The sequence below is a fragment of the Anabas testudineus genome, chromosome 1, assembly GCF_900324465.2.
Source record: "Anabas testudineus chromosome 1, fAnaTes1.2, whole genome shotgun sequence".
Taxonomy (NCBI): Eukaryota; Metazoa; Chordata; class Actinopteri; order Anabantiformes; family Anabantidae; genus Anabas; species Anabas testudineus.
Window position 1 is genome coordinate 8,593,556 of NC_046610.1, and position 20,982 is coordinate 8,614,537.

The 20,982-nt window shown below is 39.2% G+C and overlaps 1 protein-coding gene across 1 annotated transcript in view; it reads left to right on the top strand.

Moving 5' to 3' along the window:
- Positions 1-20,982, top strand: part of nr3c2 (nuclear receptor subfamily 3, group C, member 2) — a 69,773-nt gene that overhangs the window by 42,835 nt on the left and 5,956 nt on the right. Inside the window, exons 4-7 of the mRNA XM_026359790.1 lie at positions 4,733-4,849; positions 8,505-8,849; positions 11,443-11,587; positions 15,457-15,587. Coding sequence (XP_026215575.1) covers positions 4,733-4,849; positions 8,505-8,849; positions 11,443-11,587; positions 15,457-15,587 — 738 coding nt within the window. The remainder of the gene's footprint in view (positions 1-4,732; positions 4,850-8,504; positions 8,850-11,442; positions 11,588-15,456; positions 15,588-20,982) is intronic.

Sequence of the window (20,982 nt, forward strand, 5' to 3'; positions counted from 1 at the left end):
AGTCATCCAGTTTATCTTGTACAGTATGGCAGCTCGTATTATCCTAACACATTTACTGTGACATTTTAGATTTTCTTGTGTAGTAAACAAACACAGAAGAGGGGAAAATAACTTATGGAGGCTACAAGTTTTGCACTTGTATTGCTACTGTTGACTCAATTGTCATGTACAACTATGCAGCCAATTTATAGGCTCTGTTGAAATGAATGAATTCTTCAACACAAACTTTATCCAGCTCTGCAGAAAAATGGTTTCTCACACAACAGTTTGTAAACATGTGTTATCGATGCTAATGAAATGTGCAAAATAGTTGAATGCATTCATATGTGCTTCTCTCCTGAATCCACTCCACTAAAGACTAGTTTGTTGATACAAGACAGCTGCACTCAATAAACGACTCCATGTGGAGCACATTTGAAGAGTTGAACGCCAGCTCATTATTCACATGTCATCAGTGGCTTGGCATGTCTGTGCTTCATAATAATACTAGGTACTGCTTTTAGCTCACTAGCTGTTTTTGCTGGTCTCTTATTGAACCGAGAGGTTCACAAAGACATTAGTCAACCTTTTTATGGCCTCACTATGTTCTGCAATGTGACTGTGTCGTGGTTTCCATGGTGCTCGTGTCAGTTTAGAAACCTATTCTACAGTACCGCCTCTATGGGAGAGGTCATCTTAGGACACGTCTTGCACAGTTTCTTTTATGAGTAGCAGCTCTAGCATCCAACCACATCTTTTTGAGCTCAGGCTGCAGGGAAAAGATCCTCCCTCCAGCACCAGCGTGAATGCTTCAGGTTGTGTGTGTGTGTGTGTGTGTGTGTGTGTGTGTGTGTGTGTGTGTGTGCGAGCGAGAGAGAGAGAGGCTCATGTAACCGCTGCTGGAGAGAAGCAATTTACTAGTTGTGTAGTCCTGTGTAGTCCCAGCTCCCCAACACGTGTCTTATCAGATGTTCTTTTATCATTAATTGCATACACTATAAAAACACAATCACAGGTTCAAGCATGGACACACTTCATATGTACAGTAGTAAAATCAATCAGCTGTACAGCATTAGGTATAAATTTAATCTGCGAAGATTACTGTAAGTGTGCATGTGACCCACATTGCTAATGGGCATTTAGGCTGGAGAATGCAGCCTGAGGAAGGGTCTCTCTAATGCAGCCTAGATATATTTATTGTTACATGTGTGTGTAATTACATCTTCACGGCTTTAAAAATAGACACATTTGTGCTGCAACTAATGATTATTCTTCAAATGTGCCAATAGTTGTTATAATTGAATGCTTGTTTAGTCCCTCATGCCCTTCACACTTGTCTTGAAGCTAAGCATACAGTCCAAAATGCTTCATTTACAATGAAGTAAAACAGACAGATGCTGAAATACTTTTAGAACTACATATACATTGCATTTGTTTTGTGGATGCAGACTCTTATTATAGTGACAAATACACTCACTAATATGCACACACTACTTCCTTTGTGCTCTCAGTTCCCTTGGCCTAGGTTGACCTGCAGACTTGATGGCTCTCCTGCGGATATAATCTGACCTTCTTCTCTTCCTCCTCTGTGGTCACCCTTTTGTTCTTTGACATAAATGCAAAAAGGTTACAGCATCGACAGTATTCAACCAAATAAGTAGTGACAATCTGATGGACTTAATCAGTTTTATCACTGATAACATGTTTAAGATGAGCTAAGTGAGCTAAGAAAGTGCATTACATTTCGATGCCAGTATGATGCAAATGTGCATATGCACTTTCTCTGTAATATAGTGTCCAAGTGCTTCTATCATAAACATTACCATAACTAGCTGCTTTTGTACATTAGACACTTCCAAATACCATATTGAGGCCTAAAGAATGACTAAATGTGTTATGTACAGTACAATGGCAGCAGATGGGGAGATTTTTGTGAGAAGGAAATGCACAGGACAACTGTTAGATATAGTGCATTATCACAGAAGTGGAGACATTAGTAAACAAAATAATAGCTTCTATTTAGGTCCTATTTTAACTTCTGCAGGCTCTTGTTATAATGATCCAGACAGGGAAACTTAATTGTGTAGAGCCCCTTCCAACACAGCTGTTTATGTGTTGTCCAAAGAACTTGAGCAGCATTGCTATTGCAAGGCAGTGATTTGCATACTGCTGGCCCAGTGGTAACAACAATTACATCTTTGAGAGGCCTGTCTTTTGGTTGTTTGGTATTTCCTGGCTATGTAATTTAGGTTCCATAAATGCCAATGAATGACGATCACAGAATCGACCAAATGCTTTGTGTGTGGATAATTAAACAGGATTAATCTGTTAGACTGACATAGTTTTTAGGACTTCCTTTAGTTAAATGCCATCTTTGTCTGCAATACTGGCTTGCAACTAAGAAAATTACTTCCACCATAAAATGTCATTCAGAGAGTCACAGCAGTATTATTGATGTGGGTCAGTTACTCTGTCTGAGAGACTGCAGGGGTCTGACCACATGTATGTCTAGTAGTTATTTAAATATGCCAGGTTAAATGCAGCATTCTAGCGAAGGACTAAAGTCTGTCTGTCCTTTGTTTGGAAAGCAGAGGAATGTATCTGCGCTGGTGGCAGGAGGACTGCAGGGCAGATTAAGCTTGTTAAAGTGGGGTCCTATAGGAAAGAGAATTTCCCTTTCAGAAGAAAATTATCATAACTGATGTATGCTGAAGCTGACAGACAACAGAGACAACTCAGCAGGTTGTTGCCAGATTGTGAGATCATTAGCTAAAAGTAGACGTGAGTAGACTTCATTAAAGAGCTCTGAGAGCTGCCATATACACAACTGAGAATGCTGACAGGATGTGTATTGCACTATGGACAGGTAATATCATAAAAATCTTTTTTAGGGAGTATTATAAGAAAATATTGTGATTTGCCATTTGTGATTGATTTTACAGTAAAATAGCAGGGGTAGATTTTTAGATTTAAAAAAAAAAAAAGTGGAAATATGAATAGAAACTAAACACTTTCATAAGAGATGAAAGGAAAATTTTTTTGTTCGATTTTATGAGAAGTTTTCCAAGGTAAGATTGAAAAAGCAAAATTCATGAGTGAGCCCACCACATTCCTAGTTGATAAGCAAATGCACATATTCAGACGTAAACATGCTGTGTGAGTGCATGTACACAGCGCATAAATAAATAAATTCTCCCCTTTTCAGATGTGCACAGTCCCGTGCACACGCAGCATCTGACTACGACTTCGGCTGTCTCATAAAGTGTATTTCACTCTAACAATTATTAACAAGATTCAAGGGAATGAGCAAAACAGTTGACAGGAAGGCTCCAGACTTTTCAGAATTGCCATTTGGTCCAGCCTATCCAAGAGTGTGTGTTGTGTGCGTACATGGATGTGCATGTGCATGCATGAGGGGGGTGGGGAAGGGGATGGCTGCGTTGTGTTTCCTGTGTCGCAGTTTACTGTTTTTTAGAGCAAGAAAAATGGGCTTATGTAACGGTCATGTGATTTAGCCAGAAATAGTGGTGGGGCTACAGCTGCTGCCTCTCCTCCTGCAGCTTGGTTCCTTGGCTTTTGGCAGCAGCCAGACAGACACACTGCGCACTACTCCTGCTAGCTCAGAAAACAACTTCTGCTCAGTCCCACACACAAATACAAATAGTGTACTGTAGATGCAACAAAGGCAATGCACAGAATGAGCAACGTAAATTGTTATGTTGAGCAAACTGTATGAAAAAAACGCACAAAAACTTTCTTGCGACCACACTAAAGTCTATGCCAGAAATTTACTTTTGACGATAATGTACAGGTCGAACATGTAGAAACAGCACACTAATGTACCCCGATTTAGTCAGTGCTTAGGGGTCATCAGAGTCACTATATGATACTATACATTACCACTCCATCTGGGTAAGGTCATGATTTCTGTGTGCGTCTATGTTGTGTATTTATTTGTGAAAGCAGATACAACATTTGCAGTTCTTTCAAACTGCCAGCTTTCGCTGTGTATGTGCGTGCATGTATATGAGAGTGAGAGAGTGAATGACTGTATGTGTGCACGAGCATGAGCCTGTCTGTGTGTGGGCGTATGGTGCTCTGAGGCTGGCGGACGTGTGGAAAAAGTGAAAAAGGAGGGATTGAGACACAATCATGGAGAAGGAGAAGAGAAGGAGGAGAGGAGCTGTACAGTGAAGAGCTAGTGGAGCGGAAGGAGGCACTCTGAAATAGGAGATCATTGGGTTTAGCTAACGGCTACGCAGGAGGCAGGGGGATTCTCGCCATGTTAGCATCACTGTCAGGAATAGACTAGCTGCAGCCAGTGTCCTGGTTCCAGCAAATTCTAATACCACCATGCCATATACTGTATAATACACCATTAGTCATGCGCCGTAGAATATGAGAGTGGAATAATCACAATTTCAATCATTTCACAGTGATAATCATGAAATGTAGATCACTGATATTGCCAGACATTTCACAGGTTTCTGTGCTGACCTACATTGCCAACAGTCTGCAACAGAGACTCAACAGTAGAATCAAACATTTAATGCCTTTCATGTAATGACATATATAATTCCTATGAAATCAAATATAAAAGCTATTATTCTTACTGCATAGGTAAGTGGCCTCAATCACCCTTTTCTTTTTTATGTCTTTTCTGCACATCCCTTTAAAAATATCGCTGCTGCTCTGTTTCAAGCTGCATCTATGGCTCATCATCAAACTGACACTGTGTCTTGTCTTTCTGTAGGTCAGCACAACTACCTGTGTGCTGGGAGAAATGACTGCATCATTGACAAAATTCGAAGGAAAAACTGTCCAGCATGTCGGGTACGGAAGTGTCTCCAGGCTGGCATGAACCTCGGAGGTGAGGAATCACACCCTCATTACAGATTTGGTCTGTCACGTGTCTCAGATATGACATTTGAGTCAGCTTCATTCTGCTTATAAAAAATGATAGACATGAAAAGTAGGTCTGGCTGTAGTCATAGGAGGCCTGGAGATGCTGAGTCATTTGTTGTTTGTGAATTTGTGTGTACATAGCGTATCTGATCACAATATGCATAATGCATCTACAGTAGGTGTAGACTACAGTACGCTATAAGATGCCAGCTGACAAAGCCCGCAGACAAATTACAATATTGTGTTATGAGGAAATACAAAACTGGGGTTAAGAGGGATGCGGTTGAATTAGAAGGAAAATGGGGGTTTTCTTAATATATTCATTTATAGCCACTGGCCTATTACAAGGGTTGCTATGGCATACACATTGCTAAAAGCACAGTTGATAGGTTTTCAGTCCATTAGAGAGATTGGAATTACAAATGATTTTTAATTTTGTGCTTCGAAATTCGATTGAATTCAATATTCAATTAAATGCATAGACGTGTAGGACACTGGACACAAAAACGTGCACACAAAAACGTGGCTAAAGGGACTTAACATGCACAAATGCAACTGGCACGGCTGCAGAATTTTAGGGGTCTCGTATTCCATATTGAAATTTTTATTCAAATTGGCACTCAGTGTAGGTTATTGCAGTGGGAAGAATAACTAATGAATGCACATGGAAAGGCACTCAATCAGACCTAAAAATATAGCACAATTTGTATTTCAGACTAGCTTAACTCTTGTGGTTAGCTTGTAACTGCAATAAATCAAAGTACCATGAGCAAGATTGAGCAAGTTTGCTGCGGCGTACAATAATATAACAGGCTTACTCAATTTTTCTGTCATAAAACATTTTAGTGATTTTATTTATTTGGAAATGCAAAGTGAGAGAGTGTAAAAGCAAAGAAGATTGAATACTATGAAAGCTTCTGCTTAAGCACTTTGGACGAGTTCTGTGTTCTTTCCCTCTAAAGTACTGCACCGGTTTATGAAAACTGCCACTTGACAATCAAGTTTATTTATTCATAGCTTGATATCATAAAAGATCTAAATTCAACTGCTTCCAACTGAGTTTGGTCTCGCAACAATAGAGTCCTTCGTGAAGGACTGCTGAATAATGTTGTAATATTTGAAAAACTGTAATGCACAGTTACTGTAAATGTCTAAGAATAACACACAAAAATATTATAAATATCCAATTATTGCAATGAAGCAATATAATAAACACTAAAAATAAGGGGTCAGTTATTATTAGTGCAATATGATGTGCTTTGTTTGGAGGGATTTCAATAGAAATGACATTGTTTGGTTATTGTCAACAAGTACATAGATTTCCCTAGGAGCATTGCTAATTAAAATGAACTGGTCAGACTAAGCACAATGCTAGATACCTCTTGTTTGCATTTGGTTCAAGGCATGTGTCTTTAAATGTTACAACAAACATGTGGGGGAAAGCTGGAACCATCTATAACACTGACAGTACCGTATAAAAAAAATAGAAGAAGGAAATATTGGGAAATCTGTTTAAGAAGTCACTTCAGATCAATTTTAACACTGGGAATGTGCTAATGACTGCTTTTTATGATCAATGCAGAGTATTGACAGTAATGAGTCAATTTTTTCTGCTGTGACATTCTTCCCAAATACACACAATGCTCATGCACAACAAATATTTGGGAGTGTAAGGAGTAAATGTACCTACACAGATATAATATGTGTATATGAGGGTAAAGGTGGGTCTTCTGAAATACTGTATGAGCAGCAGTTACAATGCTGATGTGGTTTTTGGAGCAGTAGTGCACAGCACCAGAATGAGCACAACAAAGTTAGTTTAACTCTACTTATTGATTATGCAAATACAGTCTTTATATAGGGTTTTTGTTTTCCATACTTCCAACTAATGCAAGGACCATAAATACACACATTACATGTAGGTACAGAGCTGTTAGAAAAAAGAATTGATGAAAAGAGTAATACCAGGACACTGATTGTCACTCGCTCCAGGAGGCTGGGGACCGAGGTTATAAAAAAACCTTTGAAATCCACAAAGATACAGAACCTGACATCAGCTATAGAAGTCTTTCTAGTGAGAACTCGGCCCAGCCAACGCACAGCAGGGTTCCTCCTGACAAAGCACCTACTGGTGGGGAAACTGCTCTTTATTGAAGTGAAATGGATATAAGTCTAGACCCAGCAATCTGCCATATGTCAATCATATATAGACACAACAGCTTATCAGCAGATACTTAATAACTAAAATATTTTTTTAAAGCACAAAACATAACTTGGAATTGACACATCTCTTATGTTGTGTTGAAAAGCAGACGACCATGAAGCATAAATAGGAAGATTAAGGTTGCAGCAATGAAATGAGAGCTCGCTTTATAGGTACATGAACTGATGACATGATGTAAAAGTAAATTAATTCAATAGTTGTTTATATTTCTACTGCCATACACCAGTATCAAATACCAATGTACTCTAAACTATATACCATGGCAATAATCAGTACTGCACCGTCAGTCACTTCTGCACAGACAAAACAATCTGTTTACTATTAAAACTCTACATATGTTGTGTAAACTCTAGTGGACTCGTATTACATCCACTACAAAAATGTTTTATTATTTACATATTCATCCATATTACCTTATCTGTAAACTATACTATTTCCATGTACTTTGTGGTTGGATGCTAACTGCACTTCATTAGCTCTGTTGAATCTAATATAATATTAAATAGTACAAACCTGGGTAAAGTAAATCAAAACAAAAAGCTGAACAAATGTACCAGCCAACAAACAGCAAGATTAGATTCTCCTGTTAAAATATTAACTGAAATGGTTGGTGTAATATAGAGTATATATGTATATACATATGCATATGTTGTAACAAAACTTCTAGGAAAAAAAGCTAGCAAGAGTAGCTTTAGCCATTTAGCTTACCTTAGCTTAGCTTAGCTTAGCTAGAAATCCAGGAGTGAGCAGGACAGGAGAACTCCAGCTTCTGTCTTGAAGGGGAGCTTGTAGACAAACTGCTACAATAAAATAAAATGATGTTTCTTAATGAAGCCGTATACTAGCTGGTACAAAATGCTGGTATGTAGCTTGCTAAAGAAATGTTTTGCTCTGCAGGTGGATGTTATATGTCCGTCTTGTGTTCATTAGCACACCTGAGCTGATGCCTCAGGAAGCTGATTGACTTAACTGTGTGAATGTGTTTTTGCACAACATGTATCTATATTTATTTATTACTTAATTGTTTATAGTAAAAAAATATCAGTTTTGTATGAAATAAACATTTTTATTGTACTGTAGACCTAACTTAATCCTGAATTTCCTAGACTACATTCAAAATGGACCCTTTGCAGCTTTATAACCTCCTTCACAGAGAGATAACATGTTTCTTTGAAAATAGTGAGAAATAAATGTTACATGCTCATAACTGGTTTAAGCTTTTAACACATTGTTAAAACATACAGCAGCCAGGAAACTACATTTTGTACATGCACATTTGTATTTTTCTGCTTGTAGCAGTATAATTTTGTCTCGATTCTATTATAACCTCAGATTATGAAAGTAAGACATGTCACCATCAACAATGTGTTAATGAGAGTTGTTGTGTCCTCCACAGCACGAAAGTCCAAGAAGTTAGGGAAGCTGAAAGGAGTCAGCGACGACCTGCAGGGATCTAAAGATGGCCAAACTGCCACAGGTGGTGTTGGAGGCGGTTACCTGTCCTCAGAGAAGGAGCTGAATGCCAGCGCTGCCAATGCCCTTGTACCCCATGGGCCTGGGGTGGTCACACCTTTTCTGCCGCCCTCCATCTGCAGTGTGTTGGAGCTGATTGAGCCTGAAGAGGTGTACTCTGGCTATGACAACACGCAGCCTGACACCACTGACCACCTACTCTCCAGTCTCAACCGCCTGGCCGGAAAGCAGATGGTACGCATGGTGAAGTGGGCCAAAGTACTTCCAGGTTAGTGACCACTAGGGTGGTGGGATAAGGCCTAAATTGCAGTAGACATGGAAACACAGAAAGTACAAACAAGGCAAGAAAACAGCTTCACTAATTTAGAAACGTGTCAAACTGCTACATTTTCAGAAAAGATGAGCATTTAAAGGAATGATTTGCAAACACAATACACACAAAAGGAGACGCTAAAACGTGAGGAACACAGCTGAGATACGTAGATGTGCTTTTTGCTGCAATGCGGACTCGTGAATTTGAACACTGTGTGTCAGTGGTGTTGTAAAGTGAGCTAAAATAATAATTTTTTTTAAATATTCGGATCAATGATAAAGATATATCCACGTCGGCTAACACTCCATAAAGATCAGAATAGATTTGTTTAAAACAAAATTTTAGAAAAGTTAAACTAATAATAAGAAATTACATAGCAATATACTAGGAGAAAGAGATGGAAACAGTACAAACATACCACCAATAAAAATAATAAAGTTAACAATATTAAAGATACAATTCCTCCAACGTCAACAAAAAATCTTAATAACACTATTCCTGCTGCTTGCAGTAAAACTACCACCAACTCTACCACTACTACTAGCATAACATATATTACATTTATTATAAAGTAATTTAAAGTAAATTTAGCACAATTTGCAAAAAAAAAAAAAAAAGTAAGAAAGCAAGTGCAATTGGAAATAAATACATACATACATACATACATATTGGAATTGTTAGATACCCAGTAAATGGTGTGTTTTTTTTTTTTTTTTGTTTTGGTTTGGTTTTTTTATATATATAGATAATTTTAAGTTTAAAAATACTGTATTTGCTTATGTTTCTGTGTTTTTCCTTCTAAATACACTTTCTAAATTGGCAAATCTATCAAGATGTTTTCTTAATCTGCTTTTTTTTGTGTGTTTTAGTGTTTTATGCTGCTGTGCATTGCACTCTCAGGGTCACTGTAATAAATGCCGTTTAAAAGTGTTCTGAAGCCAGAATCTGAAACAAATTGAAACAGCACCTTTAGAGATAAAAGAAAGAAAATGCAAAGCATTTTTCTGAAGGTTATATTTAATAGAGATGGTAACAGTATTTTAGGCTATTCAGTTAGTGTTAGTGAAGATATTTTTCACCTTGATTATAAAAGGCACTACAAGTGCTGGAGTGAGATTAAAATAGCAATATTGTGTCTTCAACCACATAGATTTCAACCATTTTTACATTTATCATTTTAACATTTATAATACATTTAATGTTAGCAACTTAAATTTAGTCAGTTGTATTTATGGATCACTCAAAGAAAATGGTACATTGTAAAATTATAAGTGAAAATGAGTCTATACTGTTTAATTCTTGACTGTTTTTAATGAAGATAACATATCTACATCTTAACTTCTGATTTATCCATTTTGAGAATGCAACACTGCTGATTCTGTGAAGGCGCATGAAAGACAATTTTAAATTTTAAGTCTGGAAATTATCCTGCAAAGCTTCAACATGATTTGCAGTGAATCCTATTTTACCATTAAATATAATCAAGATTAAGGTTTCCAAACAGAACTCATTTGCATCACTGCTCTCAGATGTTATGTTGAGCAGAAGATCAGATGTGAGTCTCATTAATTTCACCTTTAAGCCATAACGCTGGAAGAAAAAAAAAAAAATCCCTAAAATGGCAGTCAATGGGAGACATTGAAAGATACCTCACAGGTAGCTCTTTGAAGCAGTTTAATTTGCTGTATTGCAAATATTTGATACCTCCACGGTGTCTGCTTGCCATATCCGGACATATAAATAGAAGGGGAGCCAGACAGAAGGGTCAAAATGTGTACCTTTGACTTTCAGATACGCCACTGCCTGCATCCAGCGTACGTTTGGCTATGGCAGAGCTAACACACAGAGCAATTAGTACTAATATTAGTTGAGAATGTATTTATGGAAACTCTTTCACTTGTCTTTTAGGTTAGTCATTGGAAACCACACTATGAGCATGTGCCTTTATATTGTCTGTATATGTTCGAAGTGACCTAAAAAATTAAATCTTATACTTCAGTATTAACTGACTGAACAGTTAAGCCAGACATTTGACATACCTATTCAAATATTAAAAAAACAAGACGCAGCTTGACATGCATACAGACTGAAATAGTCCTTAAGCTTTGATAAGTCACTTTTGTGTCCTCAGTTGGCCTATGTTTTGAATGAGGAGGCGTTTCTTGCCAGAGTTTGATTGAGAGTTTGGCAAGTTTCCTATTCAACTCTATTTTTGGTGCTCCATAGACAACATGCCAATAACTCGAGGCCCTGTGGGATTTTCATAAAAAAAGAATGGGTGAATACCTCTAAGTGGTTATCATGTCTAAACAAATATTGGCATGAAAAGTACACTGTAGCAAAGATAAACAGTATGCAACATGTCAAGACACATACTGTCAGAGACATACTGTACATACCTAGATAAATAAATGCCTTTTGAGATAGTCCTTAAGTCCAACTGCATTAAATCAATAGAGTATAGTCAGCCACATGTATACACAGTTGCTTTCTTCTCATCAGCCTCATCTCTGTCTGTGCTATATGTGTTTGTTTTTGTGTGTTTCAGGTTTCCGGAGCCTGCCCATTGAGGACCAAATCACCCTGATTCAGTACTCATGGATGTGTCTGTCCTCCTTTTGCCTCAGCTGGCGTTCCTACAAACACACCAATGGACAGATGCTCTACTTTGCCCCTGACCTCATCTTTAATGAGTAGGTCCACACTGTCATATCTGCCGTATACCACACACACACACACACACACATCGCTCTGATCATAATAAAGTGCACTGGGCCTGACATATAGTGGTGGCCCAGATATTAAATATTTTTCACTATACATAATTTATACAATTTTAACTTCAAAATGGAATAAAGAGTGGAGCTCACTCCACTACCATTTCAACTGTTTTAATACTTAGATGAACCAAATTTTCCGCTGACATGTTTAGTTAGGGAAAAGGTTTGTCAGCACTTTGGCACATACAAAATACATTTGATGTTGTCTAATGGCTTGTGGGATCCCACACACACAAACATGTCTATTACAGAGATGGTTAACGAATCATTTGGTTTTCAGAGTAGATGATTAGTAGGTACCGTTATTGGGTGGAGCTTTGACGTTCAGTGAGTTTCGGCTGCTTATCAGATGCAACTTGAAGCATAAACATAAATTTTACTAGTAAGGATTAAAGGAACACATTTTCCTACTGTGGTACTTTAAGCATTCCAATAACACCCCTGAAAACAACTAACAAAGCCAAAATTTGTTTTTGTGGTGATAGAACTTTATGTGTACAAGGTCTAATGCTTGATTTCTGGAACTTCATAAAGATATACTCACTTTTCTTTAAAGGCTATCACAGCCCTTGCCTGATTCAAATGGGCGGTCAATACCCACTTGATCTGTGTTTATATGTTTAAAGAGGAGAGCAAGAGGAGAAGAACTGTATGTGGGTCTTCTCTCACTGGAGCTGCAGGGCATGGCTGGCGATGGATTGAATGATATAGAATTAATCAAAGAGGAGAACAGCAGCCTGCTGCAGGGAAGCAAGTTCGGTCAGGTGCAGGTTTAAAAGCTCCAAATAATGGCTTGTGTAAGATAATGTCAGTGGGTCAGTTTGTCCCAAGTAAATTAATAAATAAATCAACAACAGGGCAAATGCCATTGTGTAACACAGCTCCAGACTCCGTGTGCCTGTGTGTTATATCACCGTGGACTGCTGGTAGAGCATACGCAGAGCACATACAGCGGCTTTCCACACTGAACATTCAATTCAATCCACCAATCCAATTAGTATGAAGCAGATAACAGTTTATTCAACAGTTTTTCAAGAACATAAGTATCTATTGCCTCATACATTCTGACAAAGAACTATATTGGAATTGCAGTTGCGTTTAGATAATAAATGAGTTTGTATATTTTGAAGAGATCTTTCTACAGAACAGTATTCTGCTGTTGCTGTACTATATATGAGACAGTATCTGTATACTAGCCCTGTCCCATTGATGGATGGACCTGGCGTTCGCCTTGACAGAGCAGAGGAGATGCAGACCGGCTGGAGATGGTGGTGGCCTGGATGCTGGTCACATGCTCGCTGTTTGGCTAGGGCAGCCTGGATATCACTGCTGCCCCCCACTGTGTCTTTCTAGGCAGAGGCAATTTGTGTGTTGCTTGTTGTTAATGTACGACATCAGTTGTTTAGGTCACAGATGATTCAAAATTTAGGACAGAAGTGGTCCATAACTTTTTGGAGTACGCCGCCTTTAGGGGAGTGACACTTCCACAGCTACTTAGTGCTTATTGACCGAGGGCATTAAGGCATTTATTGAATAGACTGTCCACTCACTCAGCTATTAGAGTGAAGTCTGTCACTGATTGAGAGTAATCCCAGCAAAGACAAATGTGCATATTACTTTAAAGACAAAGTTTGTCTGCATGAGCTGCGTCAATTAGTCTTTGATGTGTGGTAAATGCCTACAAGAGATAAACAAAACTATTGCCCTGCACCTTTTGGGCCCTCACTCAATGAATATACACATTATTACACAGGATTAATTTATGTAATGTGAATGAAATGCAACATATTTGAGCAAAGTTTACAGATGACTAATCCAATCCTTTTACTTTAAATGTTAAACTTCACAGAAAGTATAACTATGATCTGTCACTAGCTCAGTCATGCTCTGCGTGAGTTGCAGGCTACACAGCTGATTTGCTGGTCAACTGCAGCACCTACACAGCTTGAGCTGTAAATATAAGTGTTGATCAGTTCATCCGCTCTGTGATCTGGTCCATATTTATCAGTACCACCCCTGTCATCAGAGACACTGTCTGTCTCTCACCTGTAAACTGCAACATGATGTGCATTGTGTCACTGTTCCCCTGACAACTCAGCTGGCACTCAAAGACACAGACTGGCCCACCCACTTGGGCGCTCGAAGACTACCAGAACATTTCTGATGTCACTCTAATGAGCTTTCTCCCGCTTCACTATTTAGAATAATTACAACATAATTACATTTGAGAATTATTTCGACATGATATTTGACTGTACTGTAAAAGGGAATGATTCTGCTTTCACTTAAGTGATTTGATTGGACACGTTTTACAGACAAAAACTTGTTGGCTTCTTCCAACCAAAGGTGAATTTGAACTTTCTTTCTTTTTGGTTCTGTGCTCCTTCTTGAATCTTTTACCATAGAAACAAAGAAAGAAAGAGTTCAAGACGGGGAGAGAAAGAGAATCAGAGCAAGAGTAAGACAGCGGCAGGGAGCTACGGAGATGAGAAAGAGAGAGAGGGAGAAGGAGGGAGAGAGATCGCTGCCAGTTTCTTCCTTTTCTTTAAAAAAACCAGCAGCTCATTTTGGGCAGTGATTCAGCAAAATTCATTTCAGGAAGAGGGTGCAGGAGAAGGAGAGAGAGAGAGAGGGAAAGCGTGTGGAGACTTTAGAAACTCCAGCCCAAAGTTTCATCAAATAATGTTATGCTGCACTTTGCGAAACTGCTCAAATACAGGGTGCTTCTCATCAGGGAAACCAGTGTGTTCAGACGTCGTCACAGTTAATCACTTGTTTAGCCGGACACAACTGTACAGTAAATACTGTAAAGTGTTGTGCTGTCTCGTCCTCTAATAAGAACATTTTGCACTTCAAATCGACTGCTTCTGGTTACCTCTACACAATGTTTCATCTACTTGTTATCAGTGAAGTCTCCTCCCTCGCTGTGTATGTAATGATGTGGTTTCACTGTATTGTGGGTAAAACTTCAGTCTCTTTCAAGCCAGGCCACACCACTTGAATTTAATTACCGTACACTCGATGTGATGGTGATTTATTGCAGAGAGCCAGAGATTCCCTTGAATCTGTGGCGTTTACAGTGCACACTCATGACTGGGCTCATGCTTTATCTCTTCTGGTGTTTCTTTCCTGTTTTTGTGAACTCTGTGATGTAACCAAGATGATTTTATCGATAAAACGTGTGTGTGTGAAAAAGAAGGGGAGTGAGAAGGAAAGAGAGCGTGTATGATTGGCATGATGTATTTTTGACACGTCTATGTCCATGAGCCTGTTTAGTAAACATGTACATCTCTGTGTAGTTCACATGCTCGTGTGTGTGTTATAAGTGTCAACATAAATATGTTGGGAAGTACATGTCCTTCTTATAAGGGTTTCTATGGTGACTAGGGTTAGTTATGGGGTCTTTTATAGCCTGCTACAGCCTTAGAAAAGTGGTGCATCTGTGCTGTGATACTGTACGCAGCGCTCTGCAATCTGGGGGGATTTGGTATTCTGCTCTTAGCCCAGGCTAGCAGAATCCTCCTCTGCACTGAGGAAATATTGTTTTGCTGGGCAGAATTTAGTGTGAAAGCCAAAAGCTACTTTCGTTTTGACAAAAAATAATAATAATTAGCAAACTAGGAATAAATATTTGAATGTGTATGACTGAGTGAGCACTGAGGGTGGATTTTAAGTCCAGTTAACATGCACAGAATCTAAAACGGGACTTCAGAAAGAAATACTACATTATGTGAAGCTTGTCATTCTCACCTCCCCCCTCCCACTGTCTTGTCTTTCTTCAGGGATCGCATGCGGCAATCAGCTATGTACGACCTGTGTCTGGGCATGAGGCACGTGAGCCAGGAGTTTGTACGACTGCAGCTAACCTACGACGAGTTCCTCTCCATGAAGGTCCTTCTGCTTCTCAGCACAAGTAGGTAGTGAGCTACGGGCTGGCACAGGGTTTGATTTATTTATCCCATACCCACCTGCTACATTTATTTTTGCACAAACCTCCTGCACCATGTTTGAAACCTCCCCCCAAACTACTACTGCAAACAGAATAACTTCCTATCTAAGCTGATCAAATCACACACATTAACGTGGATGTTGTGATTAGAACAAAGCATGTACAGTAAGAGTAAAGTAGGCAAAGCTGCAGTGCTGTGTTATATGTCATCTGCTTTCATACTGTGCACTGAGAAACTTCTCATTAACATCTTCCACATTCCTTAACCAAAGGACTGCCTCTTATTTAGGAAATAGATTGGTAAAAAATGCCTTCCTGGCACCCGTGATCCTTCCTTTTTTAAAGTCTGTTAGATCTTGCTTTAATCTCATTTTTAGTAATCCGTTAACATGCATAACAGATGTGGAAATAGGCTTGATATTGCATGCACCTGTTTGTGTGGCGACATACAGTGTGTGCGAGTGGGAAGTGGAGCAGTGTCTTCATTTTTTCCATTCTCTGAGTGAAAGCTGATCTGTTTTTTATTTAATTTTTTAATTGGCCATGGATAAACAGAATACTTCTATCACTCCTTACAGAAGGTCTCACAGTGTTGCAACTCTCTGCCAAACTGTGCCCACAGGCAATCGAGCCTCACACAGAGGATGTGTTGGACCAAGTTGCTCAGTTGGAAACTGAAAGCAGTGGTTTTTCCACCACCTCAACACATGTGAGCTGCTGCTGTCAGTTCACTAGTAACAGTTACAAATTCCGTGATGGCAGCTGTGTCGTAACTTCACCGTCCAACATCTTTTTAGCTGTTTGAAAGATAACCACAAAAACGTACAATGAGACACACGAGCCCCGTGAGCAGGCTTCATTCATGTGTCTGCAAGGGAACTGGAGTGCATCTGTGTCAATAGAGGTTAAATAGAAGAGAGAGAGAAGTGACGATTCCGGGGATGAGGCAGACTTGTGGCGGGCTCCAAGAGTCTGCGTGCTGGCCTAAATTCAAACTCTTTGAACTTCAGCACCAGTGCCAATAAGTGCAAATATTCATCGGCAGAGTATTTCTTTTTAAGTACCAGAGGTTTGTGAAAGTGGCGAACTTAAGATCCACATTTAATGATACTTTGACTCAATTCATATGAAATGGAACACTTTATCTCCTGCTCAGTACATTTAGTCAAGTACTGTACACAAATAATGTGATTACCTGATTTAAAAGGTTTTCCACTCCTATATTTCTACATACTACATTTCATATTTGAGATCCTTTATACGCTGCTACATTTATTTGAGTGCCTATCAATACACCATTTCCCTGCCTAGTGGTATGTGCTTGGTTCTGACTTCATAGTACAGTGGCATTTCCCTGCTATTAACTGGTTTATGTAAAGCAGTTTTGAGTCATCTGGAAGCAGGGGAGCACCGACTGCATGTTGCGAGACATCTGAAAGAAAGAGAGAGAATACACAGAGGAGGAGAAACCAAGAGGGGAAAGGGAGATTGAAAGAGTGAAATCAGACAAATGTTGCTAGTGAGAGCTTGAATTGGTGAGAAAGAGACAGGTGCAGAGCTATAGGGAAAAAGAAAGAGAAGACAAAGGGGGGTGGGGGGTTGGGAAAGCTGGTCCTTCTGTTGCTGTGGCCTCCCTCTCCTCTCCTCACTGGTCCTCTGGAGGTTTTCCAGAGAGCCCTGCTGTACTTAATAAAAGCCAGTCAAGCACCAGGCAGTGCTCCAAGACCTGCTATTTTTCTCTACTTCCTTCAAACCCGGGCTGGAATTTAAAAAAAAAATAAGACAGGTTGTGGATAAAGAAAGCAGGTATACAGAATTGAAAGAAGGAACTTCAATCTGCTCTGGTTATTGGATTCAGTCAATATATATATATATATATATATATATGTGTGAAATATGATGGAAGGAGAAGAAAATATTCATCTGGTGTTTAGTTTCTAATATGCAGCAGAAAAGTACCCGTCGATTCCAGAGAGTACATGGACCAGGATGGAGCGACTGTACTTTATGGAAGTTCTGCAAACATTTCAGCAGAAGCACTTGTGAATAATTTCAGAAATACGCAGTCCACCTCTGGATCTTTCTGAGGCGCTGTAGGAAGCGATTTTAGTTACAGTCATTGAGAGATAATTCTAGGGCCTCGTGGAAGGAGCAGCAGCAGAAATGTTTATAGAAGAGTTGTCAGAACTTGTCAGCTGAGCGAGTACTACAGAGTCAGAGTGTGTGTGTGTGTGTGTGTGTGTGTGTGTGCCTGTAGGCTGGTTTGAAAAAAATGTGTATGTTAAATAGTGAGAGGGTGAATGGGTGAAAGAGAGAGAAAGAAGGAGGGATGAAGGGAAAAGAGAGAAGGGCTGTTATTTCTCTCTGACCTTGGCTAAGGTTTCACTGAGCCTGCGGTATCTCATGACCCTGTTTGGATTTGGTACAGGAGCAGTGGCCTGCTCAAACCAGTTACAGTCCTCACCTCTACACAAGCGTAGATAGTACTGCTGGGTTATCTCGTTCATTCGTGCTATTTCTAAACGGTCTTTATTTCTTTTTCTCTGATGCGTTTGTTGAGACTCGTTCCAAATGGGTCAACTGTACATGTTTCCCAACATGCCGGGTGCGTTTTACAGTTAATTATTCATTAATTATAATTGTTATACTTCAATTAGTCATAGTTTCTACTCTAACCAGTGATTAGTGTTTTTGGGTCAAGTTTAAATCAAAGTCTTTTACCGGACAACTCCCTAAAAGTAAAATTCCACATTAACAGTGTGAGGTTTTAAATCAAAACCTAAAGCCACCTTGTCAGTTAGGTATGCACCAGCAACCCAGAGCAGGAAGCTGCACGTCCTCAAACAACACACATGCTAATGGCGCCTGTTAGCTGCATGAATTATTTGCCTATTTCTTTCCAGAAACTAGGCCTAACTGAAATGGCTCTGTACCTGCAGCAAAAATCAGTTTGACACCAATTACTGTAATATAAATGCCTTATTCTGGGGCAGGTCGTGGTAACGCCCCTAAATGCCAGGTCAGTTTCAAATCAGGGCATGCTTTATGTGGGTCAGTGGGAGAAAAACAAAAGGTCCAAATGTGGCCCTGGGTTTTAGCACATTCTCATCATATCAGCAATATCATATCAGACAGAAAGCAAAGAAATCAGCCTCCACATCAGGGTCCAATCTGTTTTCGTATCAGTTTTCCTCAGCTTCATGTATGCCGTGCCCGAAGCTGTTTGTACATCAAGGTACAATAAAGTGAATTACGCACACAGAAGTACAGCGAACGCGGGGGCAACAGGGAGGCAGATAAACACACATCCTCAGTTATTGACCTACAATTCTCTCTTCTGACAAGGACACAATCCCAACTGACAAGACGTACAGTAGGCTTTCGCCTATGGCTATTTATCGTGCAGAAGTAAAACAACTCCAGTCGGTGGTTTGTGCTAGTGTCGCTGGTGTGGTTCAGGGTTACGTGAGGCATTATGGCTGCTCAAACGTACTGAGGGAAGAAGATGATTCAGCCATTTCAACCATTAGTACTCACATTAAGCTGTACAAGGCATGTTTTGTAGGGTTAATAGACATTTTGAGCTGTTGCCTAATCGTGACATGTGGAACCATGAATGCAGTGAATGCAGAGGGTCACTGAGCCTGTGGTGGTGACCATTTGTTATCTACAGCTGTTGCATGTGATTGGGAGCTTCTTTGACCTCTGTGTTGAAACACGAGTGACTACATGTTATTTTTCAGAGGTGGACCATGCTGCACAATGCTCAGTCTACCGATGTTCTACACGAGAGATACAAAGATTTGCTGATTAATTTTATTTATTTTTATCTTATATTTTTATCATCTTGAGCTTTAGAAAGTTTGTTGACGAATTCTAAACAAAAAAGAAATTAATCAGAAGATCACTTCTTCTTCAATATAAATATGTACATAAGAAATAAAATAGCAATTGAATCCCCATCTATTTTTACTTCTGTAATTATTAACTCAGAGGGTAAAACAGACCAAATTCTCAGCAGTATATGTTATTTCATATTGTCATATAGATTCAGTTGTCAGTATATACTAGGTACACCAATTTAAAACTAATCCAAGGCAACAGCACTGCAATAAATCTTCTCTTTATGGAGGTGATGATGTTCAGTTTGTGTTCAAACTGATTTATGGAGGTGTTGATTCAGCTCTCATGCTGACAGGTGCTTCCATTATTTTGTCCATCCTATTTATATCAGCGGGGCTAAGATTGTATTTATCACGAATGTCTGTTTTTAGCGAATTCAGCAAATGAAGAACCTTTAGAAATAAAGGTTTCATCAAGTCTTCATTCGTTAAACTGACATTTTGCCATAAAACAGTTGTGCTCTTTGATTTGCGGCTTTGCATAGAATGACCTAATATACTCAGGCATATTAAAGGCAGAGGTGCTTTGGCATGAAAGATGTAGCAGAAGCTCTAATAGTTGACAAACTTCTCACAGTACTATATATATATTTATATATTGTCATTTCTTAGTCTTGGCTGAAGGACGGCTGACGGCGCTCGCTCAGACTGATTTGAGGTGTGCTCTTTGAGAGGCGAGGTGCTTCTTAATGTGGTAGCCAGCAGCTGAATGTCATTGAAGAGCTTTGGCAGGCTTCCATATCTGCTGCTTTCTTCTCCTGCACAGGGAGGCAGCAAGACTGAGAGGAATAGATATTGTAGACATTTCGATGCAATTACTGGATGTGATTCTTCACATCAGTCTGAATCTCTCCCATTAAATTGTCTTTATATATTTTATTGTAAGCGCATTAATGCTACCACCCAAATCATTCTAATGTTAATGTAAAGGTCATTTAAGAGCTCTGGTGATTAAACAAACCGCTTTATGAATGAGATTTGGTCGACAAAGTGATTGAAGCTCTTTGATACACACGAGCACAGTTGTTTCCTTGTTTGCTGTCGAGCTTGCTCAGATAGCTTTTCATCAAATTCTTCCAGTAAATCCGTCGTCTTCCGTGAAACAGTGGCTACACATGAAAACTAATTACCACTTGAAATGGTGAAAGTGGTTGTAATGAGTTGCTAAATAGGCTTAGGTCGTCAACACAGGAAAAATGTCCAAAAAAAGGCTACAGTGTGGGAGTCAGAGTGTAATTCACCGAGCACCTCTAATTACCCTCTACACAGTTACACATTTTTGCATTAGAGTAACATACTGGTGGTTGTGCATGGCTTCACCCATTAACTGCAAATCACGTTTAATGTGCATTTGCCAACTACCAGCCTTATTTCCTGTATTCCAGGTGGCCATTAGCTTCTACTTTATTATTACAGGAAAAACTTGCTTGAGAAAAGTAAATTATTAAAAACAGTAA